Consider the following 19,388-nt stretch of genomic DNA (forward strand, 5'->3'; position numbering starts at 1 on the left):
GTATGGGCTGAGGTTAGAAACAGGAAAGGAGAGGTCACCCTGTTAGGGGTTTCCTATAGGCCTCCGAAAAGTTCCAGAGATGTAGAGGAAAGGATTGCAAAGATGATTCTGGATAGGAGTGAAAGCAACAGGGTAGTTGTTATGGGGGACTTTAACTTTCCAAATATTGACTGGAAACGCTATAGTTCGAGTACTTTAGATGGGTTCGTTTTTGTCCAATGTGTGCAGGAGGGTTTCCTGACACAGTATATAGATAGACCAACGAGAGGCGAGGCCATATTGGATTTGGTACTGGGTAATGAACCAGGACAGGTGTTAGATTTGGAGGTAGGTGAGCACTTTGGTGATAGTGACCACAATTCGATTACGTTTACTTTAGTGATGGAAAGGGATAGGTATATACTGCAGGGCAAGAGTTATATCTGGGGGAAAGGCAATTATGATGCGATGAGGCAAGACTTAGGATGCATCGGATGGAGAGGAAAACTGCAGGGGATGGGCACAATGGAAATGTGGAGTTTGTTCAAGGAACAGCTAGTGTGTGTCCTTGATAAGTATGTACCTGTCAGGCAGGGAGGAAGTGGTCGAGCAAGGGAACCGTGGTTTACTAAAGCAGTCGAAACACTTGTCAAGAGGAAGAAGGAGGCTTATGTAAAGATGAGACATGAAGGTTCAGTTAGGGAGTGCGAGAGTTACAAGTTAGCTAGGAAGGACCTAAAGAGAGAGCTAAGAAGAGCCAGGAGGGGACATGAGAAGTCTTTGGCAGGTAGGATCATGGATAACCCTAAAGCTTTCTATAGATATGTCAGGAATAAAAGAATGACTAGGGTAAGAGTAGGGCCAGTCAAGGACAGTAGCGGGAAGTTGTGCGTGGAGTCCGAGGATATAGGAGAGGTGCTAAATGAATATTTTTCGTCAGTATTCACACAGGAAAAAGACAATGTTGTCGAGGCGAATACTGAGATTCAGTCTACTGGACTAGAAGGGCTTGAGGTTCATAAGGAGGAGGTGTTAGCAATTCTGAAAAGTGTGAAAATAGATAAGTCCCCTGGGCCGGATGGGATTTATCCTAGGATTCTCTGGGAAGCTAGGGAGGAGATTGCTGAGCCTTTGGCTTTGATCTTTAAGTCATCTTTGTCTACAGGAATAGTGCCAGAAGACTGGAGGATAGCAAATGTTGTCCCCTTGTTCAAGAAGGGGAGTAGAGAAACCCCCAGTAACTATAGACCAGTGAGCCTTACTTCTGTTGTGGGCAAAATCTTGGAAAGGTTTATAAGAGATAGGATGTATAATCATCGAGAAAGGAATAATTTGATTAGAGATAGTCAACACGGTTTTGTGAAGGGTAGGTCATGCTTCACAAACCTTATTGAGTTCTTTGAGAAGGTGACCAAACAGGTGGATGAGGGTAAAGCAGTTGATGTGGTGTATATGGATTTCAGTAAAGTGCTTGATAAGGTTCCCAACGGTAGGTTACTGCAGAAAATACAGAGGCTGGGGATTGAGGGTGATTTAGCAGTATGGATCAGAAATTGGCTAGCTGGAAGAAGACAAAGGGTGGTGGTTGATGGGAAATGTTCAGACTGGAGTCCAGTTACTAGTGGTGTACCACAAGAATCTGTTTTGGGGCCACTGCGGTTTGTCATTTTTATAAATGACCTGGAGGAGGGCGTAGAAGGATGGGTGAGTAAATTTGCAGATGACACTAAAGTCGGTGGAGTTGTGGACAGTGCGGAAGGATGTTACAAGTTACAGAGGGACATAGGTAAGCTGCAGCGCTGGGCTGAGAGGTGGCAAATGGAGTTTATTGCAGAAAAGTGTGAGGTGATTCATTTTGGAAGGAATAACAGGAAGACAGGGTACTGGGCTAATGGTAAGATTCTTGGCAGTGTGGATGAGCAGAGAGATCTCGGTGTCCATGTACATAGATCCCTGAAAGTTGTCACCCAGGTTGAGAGGGTTGTAAAGAAGGTATGTTAGCTTTTATTGGTAGAGGGGTTGAGTTTCGGAGCCATGAGGTCATGTTGCAGCTGTACAAAACTCTGGTGCGGCCGCATTTGGAGTATTGCGTGCAATTCTGGTCGCCGCATTATAGGAAGGATGTGGAAGCATTGGAAAGGGTGCAGAGGAGATTTACCAGAATGTTGCCTGGTATGGAGGGAAGATCTTATGAGGAAAGGCTGAGGGACTTGAGGCTGTTTTCGTTAGAGAGAAGGTTAAGAGGTGACTTAATTGAGGCATACAAGATGATCAGTGGATTAGATAGGGTGGACAGGGAGAGCCTTTTTCCTCGGATGGTGCGGTCTAGCACTAGGGGACATAGCTTTAAATTGACGGGAGATAGATATAGGACAGATGTCAGAGGTAGGTTCTTTGCTCAGAGAGTAGTAAGGGTGTGGAATGCCCTGCTTGCAACAGTAGTGGACTCGCCAACATTAAGGGCATTCAAATGGTCATTGGATAGACATATGGACAATAAGAGAATAGTGTAGATGGGATTTAGAGTGGTTTCACAGGTCGGCGCAACATCGAGGGCCGAAGGGCCTGTACTGCGCTGTAATGTCGAGAGCCGGGGGCCTATGAGGGAGAGCGCGCGCGCGAGGGAGAGAGCGCGCGCGAGGGAGAGAGCGCGCTGAATCACACCAGCCACTGAGATGGAATCACCGAGGTGAAATGTTTGTACCTTCACGCCCTCTGGCAGCTCGGACTGCTGCTGGGTAATGTCACGTAACTGTTGCATCAGCGTTGTCATGGAGTTGGTCTCTTCCTTACTGTGGAGACAACAGGAAGAAAGCAAAGTTATTTTTAGAATAGTTTCTCTTTTTCTTCCTTCAGGTTTTCCCCCCACCATTCCGATGGTGCTGACTCACGTTTTACTTCAGTCCCACAGAGTGTCAGCTGCCTCTCTGGCACCTTGACCGCCCGCCCGGCATCACGGTCAAACTGTGCTGATCACAGCCTTGGCCACAGGCCTCAAACCAACCCCTGGACCCAAAGCAGACCCAGGAGGCCAAAGGCCATTCTCAGCCCTTGTAAGGCACACGGCCCCAGGCCACAATGCAGCCGGAGAGAAATCTTCCTGTTTTTTTCCCCAAAACCTTAAATGGTTTGTTACTTCCAGGAGATCAGTGGGCTGCAGGAAGGTGTGGGATTGTCGGAAGTCAATTGCGAAAGATATTTTTAAAACTATATTCAAGGGATGGGAGCTTCGCTGGTTAGGCCAGCATTTGTTGCCCATCCCTAATTGTCCTTCAGAAGGTGGTGGTGAGCGGCCTTCTTGAACCGCTATAGTCCGTGAGGTGTAGGTACACCCATTGTGCTGTTAGTGAGAGTTCCAGGATTTTGTCCCAGCGACAGTGAAGGAACGGCGATATATTTCCAAGTCAGGGTGGTGAGTGGCTTGGAGGGGAACCTCCAGGTGGTGGGCTTCCCAGGTATCTGCTGCCCTTGCCCTTCCAGATGGCCAGGGTTTGGAAGGCACTGCCTGAGGACCAGACTGTGTAAGGCCCGATGGGCCTTTCCTTTGGTCATTTCCTTGACCATTAAAACGCAAACCCAGAGCATTCCTTCAAGGAGATTTTTTTTTTTTAAACTGTCCTGTGTGCCAGATCCTGTGCTCCCTCACCGACAACGGATCCCAGATTGGGAAAACCTAAATCTAAAATTCTCATATTTGTATTGAAGTCCTCAGGAAACTAAGGAAATTCGGCATGTCCATGTTTGAGAGTAGCTTTCAGAAATGGGTGTTTATTACTGCAGTGATGTCAGAGAGTGGGTAGAGCTGGGTGCCTGTCAGCTTTTTACTTTCGTTTTAGGCTGTTTGCTCAGGGTGTGTTTTAGTTTCGTTTTCAGAGCTGGATAGCTGCAGTCACAGCCAGAAGGTGTATGAATCGCTCTCTCTAATCTAAAGACTGTAAATCGATCCTGGTGATTTAAAACTAATAACAGTAGTGACTTTAACCTGATCTGCTTCTGGTAAAAGGTGTTTTAAGTCTTATGGATGTTAAAAGGAAAGCTGAAAGTATTACTTAGTGTTGTATTCTTTGGGGGTTGTATTTGAATTAATGGTTGTGAAAATGTTCACTGTATGTTTTAAAAAGGTTAACTTGAGTTCATAGAATAAACATTGTTTTGTTTTAAAAAATACTTTTCAATTTCTGCTGTACGGCACCTGTAGAGTGGGCCGTGGGCTCCCCATACCACAATCTATTAAACGTTGTGGGTCAGATGAACTCCATGATATACTTTGGGGTTCTCTAAACCCTGGCCCATAGCAACATTGACTCTTACCAATTTTTACAGATGCACCATAGAAAGCATCCTATCGGGCTGCATCACAGCCTGGTATGGCAACTGCTCGGTCCAAGACCGTAAGAAACCTCAGAGAGTCGTGAACACCGCCCAGTCCATCACACAAGCCCGCCTCCCATCCATTGACTCTGTCTACACCTCCCGCCTTGGGAAAGCAGGCAGCATAGTCAAAGACCCCTCCCACCTGGCTTACTCACTCTTCCAACTTCTTCCATTGGGCAGGAGATACAAAAGTCTGAGAACACTCACTAACAGGTTCAAATACAGCTTCTTCCCCACTGTTACCAGACTCCTAAACGACCCTCTTATGAACTGAACTGATCTCTCCACACACCTTCTCTACGGAGTAGTACTGCACTCCGTATGTTTCACCCGATGTTTGTGTCTATGTATTTACATTGTGTATTTAGGTTTGTCCTATTTTGTTTCCATATATGGAACGATCTGTCTGGACTGTACGCAGAACAATTCTTTTCACTGTACCTCGGTACACGTGACAATAAATCAAATCAAATCTTTGGCCTCATCCTCCCCATCTCTGCCACCTCCTCCAACCCTACGACACTCTACGCATTTCTCTTGTGAATCACGGACTTCAATCCCTCAACTGCAGTGGCCAAATGGAAGATATTGTTGGAGGTTCTGCTCTGTGACTTCACTGGGTAAAGGGGAAGATATTGACGGGGAATACCTCCCAAGGGGCCTCTCTTCAACTTGACCCTTGTTTGGGTCAAGGGTTGCCGAGGTTCCCAAGGAGGCATGGCAAACCTGGCAGGGAAACTGCACACATCAGGAATACCGAGGTTAATCCCGCAACCTGCTTATCACACCCCAGATCACCGGGAAACAGCTAACTCCGCAACCAGCTGGGGACTCAACCCATGGCGCCTCTCGGCTCTCTCTCACTCAGTTACCGCACGCTGTCCAGGGCCAATGAGAAAGAGGAGCATGAGTCGGTTATTCCACCCGCCCCCCCCCCCCCCCCACTCAGGGCTGCTACGCTGGACAATCAGATCACGGCACACCTTCTCCCCACCCTATCCAGAGATCCCTCAAATATAATCATTGGTTGAACATTCCACACAATTTCTTCTCATATGGACAACCCTCTTGTCTCAGCTGGTGTCACAAGGCGGGGCCAGCAACCTCTTTGAATATTTCTAAGGCAGAGCTGGATACAGCCTTGGTTAACAGGCGGGGGGAGGAGGAGGAGGTTAGCGGGGGTTGGCAGGAATGTGGGGTTGAGGTCGCAAACAGATCAGCCATATCTTGTTGTATAGCAGAGCAGGCTCGAGGGGCTGAATGGCCTCCTCCTGCTCCTAGTTAGCATGTCGTACCTTAGAGGAAGCTCAGAACTGCGATGGTTCGGAGGAGAGATTTCCACTGGCTCCGGTTCAGGCCCGGCGCCCTGGTCTGGTTCTGGCTCACTTTCTTGAACCCCCTCTGCCTCAGACGGTCGCAGCTGATGCTGGCTGACGAGCTCCGCCACTACCCGCTGGACATCGGCCGTCCGTCTCTGCAAGGCCTGGAGCCTGGCATGGTCGTGGGAGAGGAAGCAGGCGCACCTGGCCAGGAGCTGGCCGGGCGCGGTCAGGGGCTCATGCGTGGCGTCGGCGAGGCCTAAGGCCTCGGCTGGTAGGCCTGGGCTCGCCCGCCCTCCGTCCGCCTGGGGGCCCTCCTCTTCTCCGCCTGCCCGCTCCGCCTTGGGCTGCTCCTCCGTGCCAGACTGCTGTCCAACCGTCAGCGGCGACACTCCGGAACGATCTTTGGCCAGTTTCCACCACAGCTCGTACACCTGTCCGTAACACAGGAAAGCCTGCAGGCTTCGGAGGGCTGCTAGGCCGAGGGAGTCAGTGCCGGTCAGCTTGACCTCCAGGTCAGAGATGAAATCTGCTCCTAGCAAAGAGAGACCGGCATAGTGAGAGAACATTGTTACGTCAGAATAGAAAGAAATTTAAAGTATTTACAGCACAAACACCAAAACTGAGCCAGGCTGATGTTGTCAGTATCTGAGCCTCCTCCAATCCCATTCTAAATATGTGTTTATCCAGATGCTTTCTCCGCTATTTGTTTAAAGCACACCCTGAATCTCACATTCTCACAACTCCCTGGGAAAAGATATTTCTCCTGAATTTTCGAATGGATTTCTCACTGATCATTTCAGATTTATGGCTCCAGAGATTGTTCTCTTCCGCAAATGTAAACGTCTTCTCTCGTTCAAACCCATCACAGCCCTTGATAATTTTTAAGACCTCGATCAGGTTAGCTTTGAGCTTTCCCTTTTCCAGATAAAGACCCCGGCGAGATCAGTCTATATTTAGTAATAGTAATAATAGTAATAGTTGAGGTGGATGTAAAAGGGGTGGCGGAGTTGCGCTACTGGTTAGGGAGGATATCACACCTGTACTATGGGAGGACACCTCAGAGGGGAGCGAGCGAGGCTGTATGGGTAGAGATCAGGAATAAGAAGGGTGCAGTCACAATGTTGGGGGTTTACTACAGGCATCCCAACAGCCAGCGGGAGATAGAGGAGCAGATAGGTAGGCAGATATTGGAAAGGAGTAAAAGCAACAGGGTTGTGGTGATGGGAGACTTCAACTTCCCCAATATCGACTGGGACTCACTTAGTGCTAGGGGCCTGGACGGGGCAGAGTTTGTAAGGAGCATCCAGGAGGGCTCCTTAAAACAAAATGTAGATAGTCCAACTCGGGAAGGGGCGGTACTGGACCTGGTATTGGGGAATGAGCCCGGCCAGGTGGTAGAGGTTTCAGTAGGGGAGCATTTCGGGAACAGTGACCACAATTCAGTGAGTTTTAAAGTGCTGGTGGACAAGGATAAGAGTGGACCTAGGGTGAATGTGCTAAATTGGGGGAAGGCTAATTATAACAATATTAGGCAGGAACTGAAGAACCTAGATTGGGGGAGGATGTTTGAGGGTAAATCAACATCTGACAGGTGGGAGGCTTTCAAAAGTCAGTTGAAAGGAATTCAGGACCGGCATGTTCCTGTGAGGAAGGATAAATACGGCAAATTTCGGGAACCTTGGATAGCGAGAGATATTGTAGGCCTCGTCAAAAAGAAAAAGGAGGCATTTGTCAGGGCTGGAAGGCTGGGAACAGACGAAGCCTGTGTGGAATATAAGGAAAGTAGGAAGGAACTTAAGCAAGGAGTCAGGAGGGCTAGAAAGTCACGAAAATAGGGCAAATAGGGTTAAGGAAAATCCTAAGGCTTTTTACACGTACATAAAAAGCACGAGGGTAGCCAGGGAAAGGGATGGCCCACTGAAGGATAGGCAAGGGAATCTATGTGTGGAGCCAGAGGAAATGGGCGAGGTACTAAATGAATACTTTGCATCAGTATTCACCAAAGAGAAGGAATTGGTAGATGTTGAGTCTGGAGAAGGGGGTGTAGATAGCCTGGGTCACATTGAGATCCAAAAAGACGAGGTGTTGGGCGTCTTGAAAAATATTAAGGTAGATAAGTCCCCAGGGCCTGATGGGATCTACCCCAGAATACTGAAGGAGGCTAGAAAGGAAATTGCTTAGGCCTTGACAGAAATCTTTGGATCCTCAATGTCTTCAGGCGATGTCCCAGAGGACTGGAGATTAGCCAATGTTGTTCCTTTGTTTAAGAAGGGTAGCAAGGATAATCCAGGGAACTACAGGCCGGTGAGCCTTACTTCAGTGGTAGGGAAATTACCTGGAGAGAATTCTTCGAGACAGGATCTACTCCCATTTGGAAGCAAATGGACCTATTAGCGAGAGGCAGCACGGTTTTGTGAAGGGGAGGTCGTGTCTCACTAACTTGATAGAGTTTTTCGAAGAGGTCACAAAGATGATTGATGCAGGTAGGGCAGTTGATGTTGTCTATATGGACTTTAGTAAGGCCTTTGACAAGGACCCTCATGGCAGACTGGTACAAAAGGTGAAGTCACACGGGATCAGAGGTGAGCTGGCAAGATGGATACAGAACTGGCTAGGTCATAGAAGGCAGAGAGTAGCAATGGAAGGATGCTTTTCTAATTGGAGGGCTGCGACCAGTGGTGTTCCGCAGGGATCAGTGCTGGGATCTTTGCTGTTTGTAGTATATATAAATGATTTGGAGGAAAATGTAACTGGTCTGATTAGTAAGTTTGCAGACGACACAAAGGTTAGTGGAATTGCAGATAGCGATGAGGACTGTCAGAGGATACAGCAGGATTTAGATTGTTTGGAGACTTGGACGGAGAGATGGCAGATGGAGTTTAATCCGGACAAATGTGAGGTAATGCATTTTGGAAGGTCTAATGCAGGTAGGGAATATACAGTGAATGGTGGAACCCTCAAGAGGACTGACAGTCAGAGAGATATAGGTGTAAAGGTCCACAGGCCACTGAAAGGGGCAACACAGGTGGAGAAGGTAGTCAAGAAGGCATATGGCATGCTTGCCTTCATTGACTGGGGCACGGAGTATAAAAATTGGCAAGTCATGTTGCAGCTGTATAGAACCTTAGTGAATGAAAATGAATGAAAATCACTTATTGTCACAAGTGGGCTTCAAATGAAGTTACTGTGAAAAGTCCCTAGTCGCCACATTCCGGCGCCTGTTCGGGGAGGCTGGTACGGGAATTGAACCGTGCTGCTGGCCTGCCTTAGTCTGCTTTCAAAGCCAGCGATTTAGCCCTGTGCTATACCAGCCCGCACAGTGACCCAGCGGGGAATCGAACCACACTTGGGAGTATAGTGTTCAATTCTGGTCGCCACACTACCAGAAGGATGTGGAGGCTTTAGAGAGGGTGCAGAAGAGATTTACCAGAATGTTGCCTGGTATGGAGGGCATTAGCTCTGAGGAGCGGTTGAATAAACTCGGTTTGTTCTCACTGGAACGAAGGAGGTTGAGGGGCGACCTGATAGTGGTCTACAAAATTATGAGGGGCATAGACAGAGTGGATAGTCAGAGGCTTTTCCCCAGGGTAGGAGGTCAATTACTAGGGGGCATAGGTTTAAGGTGCGAGGGGCAAGGTTTAGAGTAGATGTACGAGGCAAGTTTTTTTTACACAGAGGGTAGTGGGTGCCTGGAACTCGCTGCCGGAGGTGATGGAAGCAGGGATGATAGTGACATTTAAGGGCATCTTGACAAATACGTGAATAGGATGGGAATAGAGGGATACGGACCCAGGAAGTGTAGAAGATTGTAGTTTAGTCGGGCAGCATGGTCGGCACAGGCTTGGAGGGCCGAAGGGCCTGTTCCTGTGCTGTACTTTTCTTTGTTCTTTGTAATAATCTCTATTGTCACAAGTAGGCTTACATTCACACTGCAATGAAGTCACTGTGAGAAGCCCCTAGGCGCCACAGTCCGGCGCCTGTTCAGGTACACAGAGGGAGAATTCAGAATGTCCAATTTACCTAACAGCACATTTATTTATACCTACGCCAATGACTCGATTTATTAAGCAGTGAGAGAGGTCCCGGTATCTATACTTCACGCTGTGTACGATGATGGATCTGTGGCAAAGCAAATTCACTGGGGCTGGGTAGCTACATATGGCACTGGCTAAAGAGACCAATCTGGAGAGGCAGTTTCAGCCAAAGTGTCACTTAGGAAGTAGTTAAGAGAGTCAGGAAAGAATAAACAGGGCAGCACGGTAGCACAGTGGTTAGCACTGTGGCTTCACAGCGCCAGGGTCCCAGGTTCGATTCCCCGCTGGGTCACGGTCTGTGCGGAGTCTGCACGTTCTCCCTGTGGGTTTTCTCTGGGAGCTCCGGTTTCCTACCACAGTCCAAAGATGTGCAGGTAGGTGGATTGGCCGTGATAAATTGCCCTTAGTGACCAAAAAGGTTGGGAGGGGTTATTGGGTTACGGGGATAGGGGGGAAAGTGAGGGCTTAAGTGGGTCGGTGCAGACTTGATGGGCCGATGTTCTATATTGGGAGCTTGAACCCCCGTGCTGTACCTGTCCTGGGAGTGTTTGATGGGGATAGTGTAGAGGAAGCTTTCCTCTGTATCTAACCCCGTGCTGTACCTGTCCTGGCAGTGTTTGATGGGGAAAGTGCAGAGGGAGCTTTACTCTGTATCTAACCCCGTGCTGTACCTGTCCTGGGAGTGTTTGATGGGGAAAGTGCAGAGGGAGCTTTACCCTGTATCTAACCCCATGCTGTACCTGTCCTGAGAGTGTTTGATGGGGGCAGTGTAGAGGGAGCTTTACTTACCTTCAGGTAGAACAATCTTGCTGATTTGCTGCATCAAAATGAAGTCTCCAGCGTTGACACAGCGAAGCACAGCTTTGAGTTGAACAGTGACCATCTGGGCCCAGTCTGACAGCAGCATACAGGTTATAGAAAGACTCACTTCATGGGACAAGTGTAGCATCAGCTGGGAGAGAGGAGGATTCACGTTACTTATGACGGAATATTAAAATCTATCCCTGGATATCTAGACGGAATGTTTCACCAGCTTCTACTCAGGGCGAAGGAAACTCCCACCACCATCTTCAACTCAACGTCATCCCGTTCCACAGCTTCAGAACTGTGGGACTCCTCCATCAGCATTCCCCCCAAATGAATCTGTTCCTAATATTTCAACGTTATGTTCCACCCTCTCCCAATGGCTCCTCTAAAGGGAAACGGTCTTCAACGGTCTTTAGGGCAGCACGGTAGCACAAGTGATTAGCACTGTGGCTTCACAGCGCCAGGGTCCCAGGTTCGATTCCGGCTTGGGTCACTGTCTGTGCGGAGTCTGCACATCCTCCCAGTGTGTGCGTGGGTTTCCTCCGGGTGCTCCGGTTTCCTCCCACAGTCCAAAGACGTGCAGGTTAGGTGGATTGGCCATGCTAAATTACCCGTAGTGTCCATAAGGGTTGGGAGGGGTGATTGGGTTGCGGGGATAAGGTGGAAGTGAGGGATTAATGTGGGTCGGTGCAGACTCGATGGGCCGAATGGCCTCCTTCTGCACTGTATGTTCTATGTAATCTATGTAAACACGGACTAAATAAGAGCGCAACGTCTCTTACAGTCAATGCAGGGCTCCAGTCTGCTCTCTCATGGCTCCAGCTTGAAGTAGAGCGGAGGAGTTTACTCCCTGGGCCAACATCAGCAGATGATCCGGCCATATTGCTGTGTTGGATCTTGCTGTTCCTTCACTATTGGTTTGGAAAGTACAGCACGGAGCCACAAAAACCACGAGAATCACAGAATCGTACAGCACAGAAGGAGTCCACTGAATGTCAATCTTCACTCTCGACTTGGAAATCTCATAGAATCCCGACACTGCAAAAGGAGGCCATTCGGCCCATCAGGTCAGCACCGATCCTTCAAAAGCGCATGTCCACTCCCCTTGTCCACTCCGTCCTATCCCCCTAACCTAACCTATCCCCTTGTCACGAAGGGGAAATTTAGCTTGGCCAATCCACCTAACCTGCACATCTGTGGACTGTTCCAAAGGGTGGGAGGACGTCACAGTGGTTGGCACGGCTGCCTCACAGCGCCGGGGACCTGGGTTCGATTCCCGGCCTTGGGTCACCGTCTGTGTGGGGTTTGCAACCTCTCCCCGTGTCTACGTGGGTTTCCTCCGGGTGCTCCGGTTTCCTCCCGCAGTCCAAAGATGTGCAGGTTGGGGTGGATTGGCCATGATAAATTGCCCCAGAGTGTCCAGGGATAGGTGGGGGTAAGTGTGGTTCCTTCACTGTCGCTGGGTCAAAATCCTGGAATTTCCTCCCTATCAGCATTGTGGGTGTACCTACACCACATGGAGGTTCAAGGACGCAGCTCACCTTCCAAAGGGGCAGTTAGGGAAGGGCGATATGTTCCAGCTGAGCCAGCAACACCCATTTCCGATGAATGAAAAAGAACACTCGCCAATTGCCCTGTGGGAGGAGCCACTTTCTGAAACTTCCACAGTGATTGTTTGGGAGTATTTACGAAGGTTAATAGTTAACCACATCCTCGATTCGTTCAGCACAGAAAGCCTTTTGGCCCCTCACGCCTATGCCAACTCTTCTCAAGAGTCGTGTCATTATTCAAACTTGTCCCTTGCCTTAGCTCGCGACATTCTCTCCCAACTTCTAATCTTTAACCAATTCCTTCTCAAAAAGTGGTTGTTGAAGCTCTTCCACCGCCCTTCCAGATCACAACAACTCGCTGTACCCCTGCCACCCTGCCTGAGGACCCCAGGTTAAAACCATGAGCAAGATCGCAGCATGTGGCAGCACGGTAGCATTGTGGTTAGCACAATTGCTTCACAGCTCCAGGGTCCCTGGTTCGATTCCGGCTTGGGTCACTGTCTGTGCGGAGTCTGCACATCCTCCCCGTGTGTGCGTGGGTTTCCCCCGGGTGCTCCGGTTTCCTCCCACAGTCCAAAGATGTGCAGGTTAGGTGGATTGGCCATGATAAATTGCCCTTAGTGTCCAAAATTGCCCTTAGTGTTGGGTGGGGTTACTGGGTTATGGGGACAGGGTGGAGGTGTGGACCTTGGGTAGGGTGCTCTTTCAAAAAAAGAGCCGGTGCAGACTCGATGGGCCGAATGGCCTCCTTCTGCACCGTAAATTCTATGATAAGTCTATGTGCTGAGAGAGTGAGTCACTACGGCCCAGAATCGTCCTCAGGGCCCTGGAGATGGTGGTGGGAGGGGGCAAAACAAAACACAGCCACACTCATCTGAGCGAATGAATAAGAGCGCGAGAGACAGCGGGCAAGGAGAACGAAAGAGCGAGAACAAGAGAGAAAGAGAGAGAGGATGAAAGAGGGAGAGGGAGAGGGACAGACAGAGAGGGAGGGAGAGGGAAGGAGGGAGAGGGAGGGAGAGGGAAGGAGGGAGAGGGAGGGAGAGGGAAGGAGGGAGAGGGAGAGAGAGAAAGAAATGGCGAGAACAAGAGAGAAAGAGAGAGAGAGGATGAAAGAGGGAGAGGGACAGACAGAGAGGGAGAGGGAGAGACAGAGAGGGAGAGGGAGAGACAGAGAGGGAGAGGGAGAGACAGAGAGGGAGAGGGAAGGAGGGAGAGACAAGGAGGGAGAGACAAGGAGGGAGAGACAAGGAGGGAGAGACAAGGAGGGAGAGACAAGGAGGGAGAGACAAGGAGGGAGAGACAAGGAGGGAGAGACAAGGAGGGAGAGACAAGGAGGGAGAGGGAAGGAGGGAGAGGGAAGGAGGGAGAGGGAAGGAGGGAGAGGGAAGGAGGGAGAGGGAAGGGGGGAGAGGGAAGGTGGGAGAGGGAAGGAGGGAGAGGGAAGGAGGGAGAGGGAAGGAGGGAGAGGGAAGGAGGGAGAGGGAGAGGGAGGAAGAGAGGGAGAGGGAGGAAGAGAGGGAGAGGTAGAGAGAGAATGAAAGAAAGAAAGAGGATGAAAGAGAGAGAGAGAGAGAGAAAGGGAAAGAGAGATAGAAAGAGAGAGAGAGAGAAAGAAAGCGAAGAAAGAGAGAGAGAGAGAAAGAAAGAGAGGGAGGGAGAGGGAGGGAGGAAGAGAGAGGGAGAGAGAGAAAGAAAGAGAGAGAGAGAGAGAGAGAGAGAGAGAGAGGGAGGGAGGGAGGGAGGGAGAGAAAGAAAGAGAGGATGAAAGAGAGAGAGAGAGAGAAAGAGAAAGGGAGAGGAAGAGAGGGAGAGGGAGGGAGGGAGAGAAAGAAAAAAAGAGAGGATGAAAGAGAGAAAGAGAGAGAGAAAGAGAGAGAGAAAGAGAGAGAGAAAGAGAGAGGGAAAAAGCGAGTAGTTACCAGTCTGGTAGGGGTGTTGGGAGATGCCTCTGGGTGGTCCGTCATCCTCAGCTGTTGGTGGGCGATCTTCAGTCTGTCCGCATTGTCCCCCGTGATGCCAAACTCACTTTGCCACACCGCAGTCACCGAGTTGATGAGCGGTTGGTCATTCAGCAAGGTCCAGTTGTGGTAACATGGTGTGTTCATGCTCTTCCACAGTATCAGATCCCGATTGGCAAGGTACCTGTACAGTAACTCGTACGTACACAGCACCAAGCGTTGCCCCTAGACAGAGTGAGAACACGGTTACAGCTGGAACATGCATTCAGAACCTGGCGGACATTGTGGGTGGGACAAAGGGGGGGGTCACTCGGTGAGAACCAAGCAGATACACCCAGCCGGTGGTCACGGACACGCACACACACACACGTGACTGGCTCAGTCGGTAGCATGCTGCTCTGAGTCAGACGGTTGTGGGTTCGTGTCCCGCTCCCGGACTGGAGCACAGCGATCTGGTCTGACGCTCCCCCTGCAGCACAGAGTGCTACTGTGTCGGAGGTGCTGTTTGTCCCATGTTGGGAGTTGCAGACATAAAAAAATCCAAAGGCCACTATTGCGAAGATCATAGCAGCCATGTCCCCTGTACTCTGACCAACAGCCATTCCTCATTCAACATCACCAATGTCATATCGCTCTTTGTGGGATCTTGCTGTGCACACATCAGCTGCCCCGTTTCCTACATTACAGCCGTGGCCACACTTCCATCAGCTGAGAAGCACTCGGGCACGTCCGACGGTTGTGAAAGGCTTTGTCTTATGAGGAAAGGTTCGAATGGCTGAGCCTGTCGCCATTGGAGTTTAGCAGATTGGGAGGTGGTCTTATTGAGGTGGACGAGATCCTGAGGGGACTTGACAGGGGGAGGAGGTGGAGAGGATGCGTGCCCTTGTGGGATGGACTAGAACGGAGAGACGGAGATGAGGAAAATTGTTTCCTTGGAGGGTCGCGAGCCTGTGGAACTCTCTTCCCGGGGAGAGGTGGAGGCGGGGGTTACTGAATATTTTTAAGACGGAGTTAGATAAATTCTCAAGGGAGTTAAAGGAGGCGCAGTGGTTAGCACTGCTGCCTCACACAGCCAGGGTTCGATTCCGGCCTTGGGTGACTGTCTGCGTGGAGTCTGCACGCTCTCCCCGTGTCTGCGTGGATTTCCTCCGGGTGCTCCGGTTTCCTCCCGCAGTCCAAAGATGTGCAGTTTAGGTGGATTGGCCGTGATAAATTGCCTCTTGGGTTAGGTGGGGTTACAGAGATAGGGCGGGGGAGTGGGCCCAGGAAGGAGTCTCTTTCAGAGGGTTGGTGTACACTCGATGCGCCGAATGGCCACATTGTGTACCGTAGTGTTTCTATGATTATCAAGGGGAGGCAGGACCACCATGATCTTTATCAAATAGGGGAGGGAGCTCGAGGGTGTGAATGATCTTACTCCTGCTCTGACACCATACTCTACTGCAAATTCTCATGGTGTTCCTCCATCAGCACAATACTCAGCTGCTTAAACGCGGTTACGGCGAGTCCCCAGCTTCCTGGGGATCCGAGAGACAAACAGCAAAGACCCTGAAGATCAACCCTTGCCCTCGTACTCACCAACAAACTCTCCTGTGGGCGCAAGACCTCCTGTGCCCCCAGCCAGTTGCGCAGAGACAGCAGGTCCAAGGCACATCTGGAGGAGAACAAGGAAGACAGTTCCTTCTCCCCGGCGATGGAGGCCACTTCCGCAGCAGTCTTCAGTGAAGCCGCGTCGCCCTTCTTCGCCAAGATCTTGGCCGCGTCGTAGGGTGATTTGGACGTTAGATAGCTGGAAAATGGGGAGGTGCAGGAATTGGCCAATGGCTATTTACATTAGCTCAAAGCACGAGACCCCGGATTTCCCTCTTTCCCCAACACATTTAGGAATCAGTTCCTGCAGGGGTGGCCCATCAGCTAGGTCCCCAGTAAAGCTGTATTCTCCCCCCCCCCCACACACACACAGATTCTCTCCCCCCACCACCTACCCATTTTCACTGAGGTTCTAACACAGAAACAGGCCACTGGGTCACCGTTTCACCTCTGCATAAATAAATAGTCCTCACAGCCTCTCTGTCTGAGGACCTCCACTCCAAGTGGTCTGATCCACTGGGTCAGTCTTCATACTCCACATGAACATCCTCCCACTCCACATCTCGAACCCCACCGCCATGCCCTTCTATTCCCTTCTCCCTCTTTAATTCCCCTTTATTACATCTATAATATTCACCTCGGCCCACCCCCCGCACCCCCGGCCACCCGGCCGCTCGGCCAACCTGCCAACCCCCGCTCAGCCGCCCCGTTGCTTGGCCAACCTGCCAGCCCTCGGCCTTCCCTTCAGTAGAGGGAAAGAACTGTGGTCTGTTCAATGTTTCCCGATGGGGAAAAGCTGGCGGTTCCTTCCAAAAAAATCTGTTTTGCACCTTCTCCCCGTCTTTGTGACGCTCCCACGTTCGGGCAAGACCAGAACCAGGGACGTTTGTTTAGGCTTTCCTCACGTTTCCGCCCTTTCACAGGAAGACAGCAGCGTCTGACTGGGGGGCAATTCACCCTCTCTAAATGACACGCCAAACTCTTCCCGTGGTCAGCATGGGTCTCGGCACCAAACCTGGCAACTTCCTGGCCAATCTGAAACCGGGCAGGACACTGACCCAGGGCGTCAGTCAGAGAGGGCGCCTGGGAGACCAGAAGGACAGAATTCTGCTTCATTCCGCAGTCAGGTGGGACCAGGGATGCCAACCCCCCCCCCCCCCCCCCCAGGGATTAATGACCGATCCTTAATAATTGGCGCAATCTAATTTCCTCTTCCACATCTCGGTTATGAAGGTGTTAGAAATTGAATTTACAAAAAGGTTGTTTGATTGACAGTCAAGTATCATCTAATCAGCTGTTTGCTGGTTTTCCAATGTGGGGGGTGACAATGACTGGGTCAGTGGAAACGTGGGCGTACTCTGGAGAGTTTCTTTACCGAGAGGAGGGGCTGGTTTAGCACAATGGACTAAACAGCTGGCTTGTAATGCAGAACAAGGCCAGCAGCGCGGGTTCAATTCCCGTACCGGCCTCCCCGAACAGGTGCCAGAATGTGGCGACTAGGGGCTTTTCACAGTAACTTCATTGAAGCCTACTTGTGACAATAAGCGATTATTATATTATATTATAATTACCACTTGGCTGCGATTGTGTAATGACCGTCTTTCTCCATGACGGCAGCACAGCTGGTGTAGAGCTCCTTCAGAACAGGGTCATCGGGTTGTAGATGGGCTTTGGCGATGGCAATGGCCTCTCTGATTAAACAGAAACAATGTCACAACAACAACTTGCATTCATACAGCACCTTTAACGTGGTTAAGCCTCCCAAGACACTCCACGGTAGCACCATCGGACAACCTGTGACACAGAGTCAGGTAAGGAGGTGTTCAGAAGCTTGGTTGAAGAGAATGATTTTAAGGAGCATCTCTCCAAAGAGAAGGAAAGAGCGAGAGGCGAGAAGGTTTAGGGAGGGGCTTGTAGGGCTTCGGGACGAGGCAGCTCAAAACATGGTCGGCAATAGTGGAGCGATGAAAAACAGGGATGTTCAAGAAGTGAATTGGATTATCATAGAATTTACAGTGCAGAAGGAGGCCATTTGGCCCATCGAGTCTGCACCGGCTCTTGGAAAGAGCACCCTACCCAAGGTCAACACCTCCACCCCATCCCCATAACCCAGCAACCCCACCCAACACTAAGGGCAATTTTGGACACTAAGGGGCAATTTATCACGGCCAATCCACCTAACCTGCACATCTTTGGACTGTGGGAGGAAACCGGAGCACCCGGAGGAAACCCACGCACACACGGGGAGGATGTGCAGACTCCGCACAGACAGTGACCCAAGCCGGAATCGAACCTGGGACCCTGGAGCTGTGAAGCAATTGTGCTATCCACAATGCTACCGTGCTGCCCCCAATGAGAGCGGATATCTCAGGAGGTATATAATGATGGAGGAGATTACATGGAGAGGGAAAAAGCCACAAAGAGATTTGAAAATAAAGATGAAAACTGTAGATAGAGACATTACCAGGAACGTCAGTGCGGGCACAATCGATGGGCGATTGGGGTTTGACACAAGTTAGGATATAATTGCTCTCAGCTTGTCCAGCGCGTTCGACTAGAAATATTGTTCAGAAGATTTGTTTCAGAACATGCCCCTGGAACTCCCCAAGATTAATTGAAAATAAATTGTCCTTTGAGGACTTATTTCAGCTCATTCGATTCTGGAAAGGGTGGGATGGGGTTAAAAATCGGGTCAGGCGGAAAGAAACAAAAAATGACTGGCACACAACTGACAAAATGTTCATTGGGCGCGCACTCCCCGCCCGCGACACAATCAGACTCCTCAACAAACAGAGGTTGCAGCCGGATGAGGAAGTATTGTTTTTTGGGGGGGGGGGGGGGGGGGAAGAAGGTTGACAGGTCAAAGGGTCAGCCTTGGCTTCGTAACCAGCAGACGCTCAGTCTAACATCCAATTCCAAATGGGAATTGTTGCCTACAGCAACACAGCTTCGGGAGAGGAGCAGTGAACTGGGTAGACAAGACAGAGGGATGACATTTAACGCGGAGAATTTATTCATTCACGTAGGAAGAATCAGGGAAGGGCAAAATAAACCAAAGCTCCAATTTTAAAAGCGGATGCAGGGAGAGAGAGAGAGAGAGAGAAATGGGGGCTTAGGAAACAGGATGGGATCAGATGGAGAAGCACACAGGATTCTTGTAAGTGGAGGTAAAAGCAAGGAAGTTGTGTTAAACCTTTAACACTGGTTCAGCCCCATCGGGATATTGTGTCCAATTCTGGGGACTACACCTTAGCAAGCATGGGAAAACTTTGGAAAAGGGTGCGGAGAAGATTTTCCAGAATGGTAGGGGCTTCAGTTAATGTGGGGAGACTGGACAAGCTGGGATTGTCTCCTTCGAGCAGAGAAGGTTAAGCGGAGATTAGGGCAAGGAGCCAAAAATTACAAACAGTTTCTTTCAATTTAGACAAAACCCATTTCCTTCGTTTACGGAAAGGTGGCATGCGACTCCAGACCCAGAGCGAGGTGGTTGACTCTTAACCGCCTTCTGAAATGGTGTGACAAGGCACTCGATACCAGGGCAACTAGGGACGGGCAACAAATGCTGGCCCTCCTAGCGGCACCCTTATCCCATGGATGATTAACGGAGAGGAAAAACAAGTTATCCGTCGGGAACAAGAAGGGGGTTTGGGGCCAAATAGAGTCTTTCAGCAAAGGAAGAGGCCACGATTCTATGAAAGATGGTGTCTCGAATTGTGCAGACGGTGCTCAGTAATGCCAGCCTGCAGTTGTCACACAGCTGTTGACACTTGA

At 50.1% G+C, this 19,388-nt stretch overlaps 1 protein-coding gene across 1 annotated transcript in view; it reads right to left on the reverse strand.

Annotated features, from left to right (window-relative positions):
- gemin5 (gem (nuclear organelle) associated protein 5) overlaps positions 1 to 19,388 on the reverse strand; it is an 87,910-nt gene that overhangs the window by 5,572 nt on the left and 62,950 nt on the right. Inside the window, exons 22-27 of the mRNA XM_072512741.1 lie at positions 17,189 to 17,308; positions 15,606 to 15,816; positions 13,989 to 14,252; positions 10,499 to 10,661; positions 5,649 to 6,207; positions 2,684 to 2,771 (exon numbers count right to left, since the gene is read on the reverse strand). Of these exons, the coding sequence (XP_072368842.1) occupies positions 2,684 to 2,771; positions 5,649 to 6,207; positions 10,499 to 10,661; positions 13,989 to 14,252; positions 15,606 to 15,816; positions 17,189 to 17,308 (1,405 nt within the window). The remainder of the gene's footprint in view (positions 1 to 2,683; positions 2,772 to 5,648; positions 6,208 to 10,498; positions 10,662 to 13,988; positions 14,253 to 15,605; positions 15,817 to 17,188; positions 17,309 to 19,388) is intronic.

Source organism: Scyliorhinus torazame, chromosome 7 (assembly GCF_047496885.1).
Source record: "Scyliorhinus torazame isolate Kashiwa2021f chromosome 7, sScyTor2.1, whole genome shotgun sequence".
In the NCBI taxonomy this organism is placed as follows: domain Eukaryota; kingdom Metazoa; phylum Chordata; class Chondrichthyes; order Carcharhiniformes; family Scyliorhinidae; genus Scyliorhinus; species Scyliorhinus torazame.